Source organism: Scylla paramamosain, chromosome 23 (genome assembly GCF_035594125.1).
Source record: "Scylla paramamosain isolate STU-SP2022 chromosome 23, ASM3559412v1, whole genome shotgun sequence".
Taxonomy (NCBI): Eukaryota; Metazoa; Arthropoda; class Malacostraca; order Decapoda; family Portunidae; genus Scylla; species Scylla paramamosain.
In genome coordinates this window covers 475,779-486,191 of record NC_087173.1, presented here as the reverse complement: position 1 = coordinate 486,191, position 10,413 = coordinate 475,779, and the positions used below count along the sequence as shown (strand labels likewise).

General features: G+C 40.0%; 1 protein-coding gene across 4 annotated transcripts in view; it reads right to left on the bottom strand.

Annotated features, from left to right (window-relative positions):
* Nucleotides 1-6,267: 6,267 nt before the first annotated feature.
* Nucleotides 6,268-10,413, bottom strand: part of LOC135111973 (circumsporozoite protein-like) — a 184,500-nt gene continuing 180,354 nt past the window's right edge. For 3 of the 4 annotated variants that reach the window (XM_064025667.1, XM_064025665.1, XM_064025666.1), the window contains exon 8: nucleotides 6,268-6,538. In XM_064025667.1, the coding sequence (XP_063881737.1) occupies nucleotides 6,432-6,538 (107 nt within the window). In that variant the 3' untranslated portion in view covers nucleotides 6,268-6,431. The remainder of the gene's footprint in view (nucleotides 6,539-10,413) is intronic. The other variant, XM_064025685.1, reaches the window with a different exon arrangement.

Below are 10,413 nucleotides of genomic sequence, written 5' to 3'. Positions count from 1 at the left end.
CCTACATAAAAAAATAAAAAAAAGAAAAAGAGAGAGAAAACGGAAACAAGGCGGCAGGTGCTGGTTGACAAGGTGAAATCCGTTTTCTGTGGCTTATAAAAGTAGGGGAACCTATTCTCTAACAAACACCTCCACCTCATCTATGAAGGAGGAGGAGGAGGAGGAGGAGGAGGATGTATAATCTTGTGTTTTTTTGTAAGTAAAGTGATATTACTTTGATTTCTTCCTCCTCAATTCCTCCTCCCCTCCTCCTCCTCCTCCTCTTCTCTTCTCATCTCTTTCTCTTATTCTTCCTTGAGGATGTCCACTATAGCATTTTGTGGAAGGATATGAATGGGGCTTTAATTAGTAAACAGGTCACTTCTCAAGGTCACTCCGGATTTTTCAAGGTCACTGCTTGCTCCTGTGCTCTGCTTCACGGCTCTTACTTAAATTGTATGCGTTTGTAACATTATTGTTATTACTGTTATTATAATAATAATAATAATTATTATTATTATTATTATTATTATTATTATTATTATTATTATTATTATTATTTTAAATAAAAGATATTATCGCATTAATTCATCTTAATTTTATGATCCTGCCTCCATTTTATCAAACACACACACACACACACACACACACACACACAGCTGGGAGGAGGAGGAGGGGACATTGGTCAGTCTCTCTCTCTCTCTCTCTCTCTCTCTCTCTCTCTCTCTCTCTCTCTCTCTCTCTCTCTCTCTCTCTCTCTCTCTCTCTCTCTCTCTCTTTCAATAATGAGCTATAGTAACTGTATTGCTAGATTATTGCATATTATTATTATTATTATTATTATTATTTATTTATTTTTTTATATAATTAGTGTTGTATTCATTAGGTAAGACCAGTTAAGTTCAGAGGATGACCAGTAAAATAAGTTGTAATCTTCAGTCTTGCCAATAAGTAATTACCAGATCTCTGACGGCCCTGGATTAATTGATTGATTGACTGATACATTTACTGTTGCATTAATAATGAAATACAACAAAGGAGGAGGACGGACCTTGCCACCCACCCCTTGGGCAAAGACTTAAGGGTAAAGCATCAAAAATATAAAAATATAGTATACATTACAAAACTATGAGTAAATAAATAAATACAGATATTGCACACCTTATTGCATAAATATCCTACAGTCCGGGAGCAAACGGCCCTGAAGTTGCCCCCTTTGAAATCCTGGATAAGAAGGACCTGGTGACGCGGGATACAAGAGGCTGGAGAGGACAAAGCAGAATTAATATCAACAAAATACAACCTAAAACCTCACTAGAAAGCAAAATTAATAATAAATACAAATAAACTCATCTCGACATTTTGAGGTCGACGCCACAACGGTCAGATTCTAAGTGTAAGTGCAGAGTCTAATTCTTTCGCCCATATCTCCATTAATTTCAACCGTCACGCGTTCCTGCTGCTTTTTAATGGTTGCCTAATGGTTCCCCTCCCTGTGTTGAGGTGATGGGGGAGGAAACAGTGGGAGAAATGGGGGGAAATACACTGTTACCGTTTGTTTACATTTGTGGGAGGCGAAACATGCATTCTCTCTCTCTCTCTCTCTCTCTCTCTCTCTCTCTCTCTCTCTCTCTCTCTCTCTCTCTCTCTCTCTCTCTCTCTCTCTCTCAAAAGTCGTGAGGGATTGTGGGAAATTAGGCAGCGAAGGATAGAAGGTAAAGATTATGACCTTGAATATACTATCACTATCATGTGCTTTCAAGGCCATTCTCTCGTCACTATCAGACACCCACACCTCCCCCAGTGACCGTCTTGATCTTGATCTTGACGATACAGGTGGCTCAGGATCACTCCTGAGCCAGGCCTTTGGATCGGCAACTCCTGTAGAAGGGGAGAAAGAAAAAAAAAAAAAAACGAACAGCATCCTCTATCCTAATTGTTCCTACATCTGGCACGCCACATTCTCTCCAGAAACTCTTTCACCGCCTCAATCATCCTTTCATTCGCCTCTCTACACAGTCCCAGCAACAACACCATCCACTCCTTTCCTGTCTTCTCCACTCTTTCATTCCTATCATGCCCTCACTCAGTCAGTATCACTTGCATCATCTCATTCCTGTCTCTGGCATACTTCACACACTCCAGCACCTTATGTTCCACCGTCTCATCCTCTCCCGTGTCACACATCTGGCACACTTTGCTGCGGGACTCAGACCACCTGTAACTCCTTGCATTCACATCCATACACTGTGCCCTCGCTCGGAAGAGAAGATCACCGCCCAGGCTTCCATCATACAACTTTTCATACCTCGGGACCTCTTTCTCTTTGTACCATTCCAGGATCTTCTTTCTTTCCATCTCATTCATCCATTCACAGTCCCACACATTTCACTTCTTTGTCTATCTCATTCTTCCATTTTCTCACATCCCATTCGGCTCCCACTCTGCCTCCTCTTGTTACCACCCATTCACGCTCATTTTGATTCCTCCCAGCCATTCTTATCGCCCACACAACTTGCAATCCATTCCTGTCTGTTATTCTCATGCATCTCTTCCTCCATTTGCTTCCACTTTCATTCCACAGGTACACCTTCCTTGCTATTCTTGCATCATCCATTCTCTCAAGCCTAATCTTGTACCTAAGTGTGGCTTTTGTGAGTCTTTCTCTAAAGGTGCTCCATCCCATGTCACCTCTCAAGGCTTCAACTGCTGTGCACCTCGGTGCACTCAGTGCCATCCTTGCTACTCTATTCTGGCCCACTTCTAACTTATCAATTTCACTTTCATTCCATACAATCACATCCATACCATACATTATACATGGCACAGCCACACTCTTCCACACTTCTCTCAACACATCATACTTACTTGCTCTCATCCTTGCCGCGCTTCCCAATCGACCTACCCACTGGTTTACCATATTTATCTTTTCATTCTTTGCCTTTGCACACCCACTAGGACTCATCCACATCCCTAAATACTTGTATTCTTGCACCTGTCTCAACTCATTCTCTCCAAGTCTCCATACCACATTACTTTCATCCTCTGACCTATTCACAATCATTACCTTGCTTTTCTCACTGCTAAACCTTACTCCAAAGTCTTTTCTGTACCCATCCACCACATCCAACAGACTTTGAAGCTCATCTGCCGATTCACTCATAACAACTACGTCATCTGTATAAAGAAGCACACATACTTTATCGTTCCCCACACTCACCCCTACATTCATTCTTCTCATCCTGGCTGCTAGCTCCTCTGTATACAGGCTTAAAAGGGTTGGTGACAATATATAGCCCTGCCTAACTCCTCTCTCACCCAGTCTGTTTCTATGTCTCCTAGTCTGTATCTAGCTCTTGTGTCCACATACATACTTTGCACTATGTTAACTATCTTTGCAATCAATCCAATCTTTTCTAAGACTCTATCTAGCATTTCTCTGTTCGCTCTATCATAAGCTTTCTCTATATCCAGAAAACCTAGGTACAATTCACCCCCATTCTCCTTATTCTTCTCAATCATTTCACATGGTCCACACGTCCAACCCTTCAGGAGGTAAACATATCACGCAGGGAAGCCACAGAACGCCTGACTTCTGATCTTTCAAAAATTTCTGATTGGGGCAGAGCAAACTTGGTATTGTTCAATGCCTCAAAAACTCAATTCCTCCATCTATCAACTCGACACAATCTTCCAGACAACTATCCCCTCTTCTTCAATGACACTCAACTGTCCCCCTCTCCTACACTGAACATCCTCGGTCTGTCCTTTACTTATAATCTGAACTGGAAACTTCACATCTCATCTCTAGCTAAAACAGCTTCTATGAAGTTAGGTGTTCTGAGACGTCTCCGCCAGTTTTTCTCAACCCCCCAGCTGCTAACTCTGTACAAGGGTCTTATCCGTCCATGTATGGAGTATGCTTCACATGTCTGGGGGGGTTCCACTCATACTGCTCTTCTAGACAGGGTGGAATCGAAAGCTTTTCGTCTCATCAACTCCTCTCCTCTAACTGACTGTCTTCAGCCCCTCTCTCACCGCCGCAGTGTTGCATATCTAGCTGTCTTCTACCGCTATTTTCATGCCAACTTCTCTTCTGATCTTGCTAAGTGCATGCCTCCCCTCCTTCCGCGGCCTCGCTGCACAAGACTTTCTTCTTTCTCTCAGCCCTATTCTGTCCACCTCTCTAACGCAAGAGTTAACCAGTATTCTCAATCATTCATCCCTTTCTCTGGTAAACTCTGGAACTCCCTGCCTTCTTCTGTATTTCCACCTTCCTATGACTTGAATTCCTTCAAGAGGGAGGTTTCAAGACACTTATCCACCAATTTTTGACCACTGCTTTGACCCTTTTATGGGACTGGCATTTCAGTGGGCATTTTTTTTATTAGATTTTTGTTGCCCTTGGCCAGTATCCTTCCTACATAAAAAAAAAAAAAAAATTCACCACAAATGTAATGTACTCAGCTCTCCTATCCACACGAAAACCATTCTGTTCTTCACCCAGCACTCCAGCTCTCTCAATCCATTTACACAGTCTCTCATTCAACACTGCACTGAAAACTTTGCCTATTGTATTCACTAATGCAATGGGGAGTTTTTGGAACTCAACCGCTAGATGTCATTGCTGCTCATCTAACTGTAGGAAAGAGAGCTAAAATATTGTTGTAGTAAATCCCAGGTGCGTAAAGATGCATAGAACTTTGGTCATCATGATACTATTGAAATGACGTATCGACTTTTCAATATCCGGTATGGATAATATTGAGAGAATGTGGTCAAATTATTATCATTTTTTTTTTTTTTTGTGATTATCGAGTAAACTGCTAACATTTTCTAAATAAAGCATACAAGTATAAAAACTATTGATTTGGACAATGAAAAAAGTAAAAAAAATCACACTGTACTATATAGTATGACACAACCTACTCAGTAGCATCGTGATATATGCCTCTAGTTTTTTTTTTTTTTCTGGGTATTTTAGCATCACTCTCACGAAGCGAGCGACAAGGCAAAGTAATCGAGAACCAAAACAAACATCTCTCAGGCGATCCTGCTGCTGCTGTAGTGTCCAGCTGCCGTAATCCATTGCTTAGGGCGTAGTGGAGATGGGCACCGCAGCAACATTCAACTTCTTGTCCAACAACGTGTTTCTTAAGTTCAACCAGCGCGGCCGAGTCAGGTGTTTGTTTTGGTTAGAGATACAGCATTACTTTCGCCAGGACACTCGTGTTGCCATTTTTTTTATTAAAATTGCCGTTTCCATAAACTAGGAAGAAGATCTATGTAATTTGGACTTTTGACTGTCACAGACATGTTGCCTTTATGTTTACTTTCGTCTAGATTAAGACGTTTCCTATCAAGAGTGTATTCATTTGGAAATCTTAAGATGACCAAATAAATCTAAATGCCGATTCACTAGAAAATCAACTTATATACATTTGTTCATGAAAACAGTTTCATTTTATTTGTGGTACCACTTATAAGGGATTACGTAGAAAAATATATTATATAAGCCCATTGCATCTTCATGTAAATAGAATAACACTGTAGGTATATCTGATATTGCTTGTATGTGAGAGAAGAGTTTGTGTCTGTGCTGCCACCTGGTGACAACCACTAGTTCTGGAAACTCCCCATTGAACAAAGAAAATGTAAATATGTTTTCTCCATAAAAGGAAATATTTTATATTATTTTATTTTCATTTTATTTATTTTTTTTATTTATTTATTTTTTACGTGGAAATCAAATTCACACTAAATTAAATGTGTTACAGTAATAGTTTCCAAGGAGACTTTATCACAACATGCAAAATATTAATCTACATAACGGTAAAACACAGTAAAGGATAAATAAACGGATAAATTAGAAAATCTGATATTTGTTACCTAAAAAAATCCTCAAGTGAATATTCCTGTTATTGTGGAATGTTTTTTTGTAATTGCATCTTTCCTTTCTTCACTCACATATTCGTACATACAAAAGATATATACGAAAAAAAATATGAACGCAAAAATGATAGTTAATTGTTAGGTTTCAACTGAATCTCCAAGTAAATATTTATAACAAAAAGAAAATATATGATTTCGTATCCTTCTTTTCTCTATGCATACACTAAAATAAGCACACGAAGACTGAAATACAAAAATTATAGTTTTGAAAAAGATTCGGTTAATCCTCAAAGGACTTTTTCCCTGTAAGATGTTGCAATGAACATTATAGACTAAATTTACATTCTTTCTTCTTTCATATATATACCCTGGGAAAGCACAAAAATGGGAGATAAAAACAACGCTTTGGAAAAAGGTTTAAACTAATCCTTCAATGGATAATACTACTGACACGATACCATGGAAGCACATCCTTTCTTTCCTTCATAGATTCGTGGGAAGCAGACAGGAGAAAGGCAGGCAACAGTGACAGGTTTCGGTTGACATGGAAAAAAAAAAGTTTAACAGCGAGTTCCAAACAGAGTGCACATGATGTAATGAAGCAGGTACTCACTTTCCTCCTGCACGTGTTGGCAGTGTTCACCGCGGCACCACCTGCCATCCTTTCCTGAAAATATCAAAACATCCACATAAGAAAGTGATGCAGCTTGACTATTCTAAAAAGAGCTAAAAATGAAGCATCACGAACAGAACCACCACAAATCCTTTACTGCATGAGTTACGACATACACATGAACAAAAAAGGAAAGAATAAATACTGAAGAAATGTCATAAATAAAATGTGTCAAATTCCTTCAAGCAAGAACACATGGATACATGAAAAACAACACTGAAAACAGAACACACTTGAAACGCTAAGAAAATTAAATATGCACAACAGTTGCAACAAAATAAAACGAACAAGCACAACTATATATATAACAAGATCAAATAAGAAAATAAAAAGAAGCAAAAATATTAAATGCAAAGCTTCTCAACATTCAGCGGTACAAACCTAAAAACAACAGCAAGGTTATACTTAGAAAATGATAAGTACCACTTCAGTCTAGCCATAAAAAGTATTCACGGCACAATACATGAAAATCACTTTTGAGTATCTCCGCCAAGGTGGCCTGACTCATCTATTCTTCTTTCTTTATTGTTATTCAGTAGTACAACACATCCACCTTCCTCCATTTGTGGTTCTGATAACAACAACAACAACAACAACTCTCTGACCACTCCTAGTAAGATACCTGCCTTTTCGTGTGGTTACTGCGAGGACACAGGATGTTCTCTGTAACCTCATACACAACAAAACAACAATAACAACAAAGGCTCCACAGACCACACAGATATCGTAGTTGCTGTTGGTTCTGGATGTCACCGCTTCTTGGTAAGGATCTCAACAAAAGCAAACACCTGTGAGATCGACCCTCCTTCATGCTTGTGCTGGTAACTCGTCTGGATGAAGCAATACATTTAGTGTGATACCTTTCACAGGACTTGCGTATATTGTGTCTACATATTTCAGTTCATGCGGTCATCTGAATACAAAAGCCTCACTGCAAAGCCAAGGTAGTGTTTCGCTGGCAATATTATTCCTATATAAGCATTACCAAACGCATCCTATTTTTTTTTTTTTTTTTTTTTGTCCCGTCGCTTACCAAACCAGTGTCAGACGCTATTTTGATAAGGTCCCGCAGGCGGTGGTCGTGGTCTGTAGAGTTGGAGTTGCTCTTTGGAGTTGGTAGGATGAGTCAGATTGATGGGAGACTGGGAAGGGTAGGGAGGTGCTGCACACTCACCTCCCGTGCTTCCCAGGGTCAGTCAGTATGGTGGGTCTTTAGAGTTGCCAGGATGAGTCACGGGAAGTGCTACGCACTCACCTTGCCAGGATCAGTTGCCAGAGTGGGGAGTACTGGAGTACTGGTGGTGGTCTGTACAGTTGGAGTTGCCAGAATGAGTCAGATTGTTGGTCAAAGTCAAACTGGGAGACTGGGAAGGGTAGGGAGGTGCTGCACACTCACCTCCCGTGCTTCACAGGTGGGGTGGTGGTCTTTGGAGTTGTCAGGATCAGTCAGGTTGGTATTGATTTATTTTTATTATTTATTGTTGATTGCCAGACTCAGTCACTTTTATTGACGGTGGGAGTAGGAGTTTTTTGGTTTTTACTTTATTTATCTTTCTATTCATTTAATTTTATTTATTTATTTTACTTTATTTTCTATTTATTTTATTTTTTTGGTGTGGTAGTCCGTAGACTCGGGGAGAGAAGGGAAGTGCTGTGCACTCACCTCTCTTGCTCTCCCGGGGTCCGAGGTGGTAAGGAGGCTTTTGTTATTATTGTATTCATTTATTTATTTACTTATTTGCTTTATTTATTTATTTATTTTATTTTATTTCATTTATTAATTTTTTTTTTTTTGCGTGGAAGGTTGGGAGAGAAGGGAACTGCTATGCACTCACCTTAATTTTTATTATTATTTTTTTTTTCCTATCTTTTGCCTGGTAGGTTGGGAGAGAAGGGAAGTGCTATGCACTCACCTTTATGTTTTTTTTTATTTTTTTTTTCCTGTTAGGTGGAGAGAAGGGAAGTGCTATGCACTTATCTTTATTTTTTTTATTTTTTTATTTATTTATTTATTATTATTATTTTTTTTTTTTATTATTTTTTGCCTGGTAGTCCGTAGACTTGCCAGGGTTAGGTAGGGGAGAGAAGGGAAGCACTGTGCACTCACCTCCCTTGCTCTCCCGGGGGCGGTAAGGCGGTGCCTTCCTCCCCTGGGGAGGGGTAAGGAGGTGCTGCGCACTCACCTCCCCTCCTCCCCGTGGGCAGCTCCATCACCGTACCTGTGTGTTTGAGGCACACATGGTGATGGAGGGATGCTCTTTGAAGGTTTTTGTGAGTTCCGAGGGGGGGGGGGTTCGAACCTACGCGCCCCTCACTTCCCGCACGTCAAACTCCAAGTGCATCACTCTACCCACTGGCCCTTTTTCTTTTTTTTTAAAGTTGGTCTATTTCCCCATCTTCCCCATCTTTTTTGTAAAGTTGGTCTATTTCCCCATCTAATGTTCACGCCAGTATGTATTAAAGAATTATGATGTGAATTAATTTCATTACGTTATTTATTTATTGTATTTTCTATGGAATATGACCGCTGGCATCCCACACACACTAGGTTCCCAAGACTGTCACTACGCCATGAAACCCCAACGGTAAACAAGATATATTTCAACACATGATATCCCCTCCAGTGTTCATGCAGCACCAAAAGTTCAATAAGAAAAACTGCTGCTGATTCTAAAGTGAGCGTTCATGCCCACAGTGATAATTAGATCATTGTTGACTTGTGGGAGTATGTCGTGGAGTGCAAATAGCAGTAGGTGAGATCAGAGAACTTTACAGAGGCGGGCATTCCTTGTGTCTGGAGCCGCCTCCTGGAACCCTCCCCTGTGCTGCACCACCACCACCATCACCAACAACAATAACAACAACACAACATTACACCTGTCCATCCTGCAGCACGAGAATGACTCAGCCCAGAGAACCACGGATTGCTTTATTCGTAATTCACGTCCACTCTCAACATAGACATCAATCAAATTATGTCATTGAAAAAGCTGGTGAAGCACTCACTTCTTCACACAGGCTTTACTACCTATCAGCAGGATGAAAGCTTCCGACTGGGAGGAAGGGCGGCGTAGGGAGGGATTAAGGGAGAGAGGGTAGGGGGACCAGCGGAGGCTGGAAGTGTGTTTATGCTTCATTGGTATAAAAAAAGAATACTGTATGAAAAAGAAGAAAGACCTGTGCCCCTCCCATCCCTGCTCCCCGCGTGAGGCGATACGTAGTGAAGTGGTACTGTTCTTGTTGTTATTATTATTATTATTATTATTATTATTATTATTATTATTATTATTATTATGATACATTATTTATTATTAAAATCATTATTACTATTATTATTACCATTATAATTATTATTATTACCGTCATCATCGTCACCAGCACCATCATTGTAGTGTAGCGGGTTTGTGTCCTTTTATTTCCGTGTCGTATCTTGTAAGTTGTAAGTTTTGATAGTTCAGTATTTGTAACGATGGAGACCTTGTTTTTTTTATTCTTTATGCACTGCAAGGTGTCATTGGCATTTACATCTATATTTTCTACTGTTTTCTTTTTTTTTCTGTTACTTATGTACTGAATCTATTTGTTTTGCAGAAAAAAAAAATGTCCAAATAGTAACAGACCAAGGGGTTCCTATAAGTTTGTTTGGGTAACTATTCTACTCTATTAGTGGTAGACAAAGGATAGCACAGAAGAAGGGTCCTTCCATCCCCCACCCCCTATCCCTCCAGGCAAGGCTCACCTGAGAAAGGAAATGGTACCATGTTGTATAGAAATAAAAAACAACATGGAATGTGAGAGGAAACTAAGAAAGAGAGGAGGACTACTTCTACCACATACAATCTACATGCCAGCACGGACAGTACGGAGTG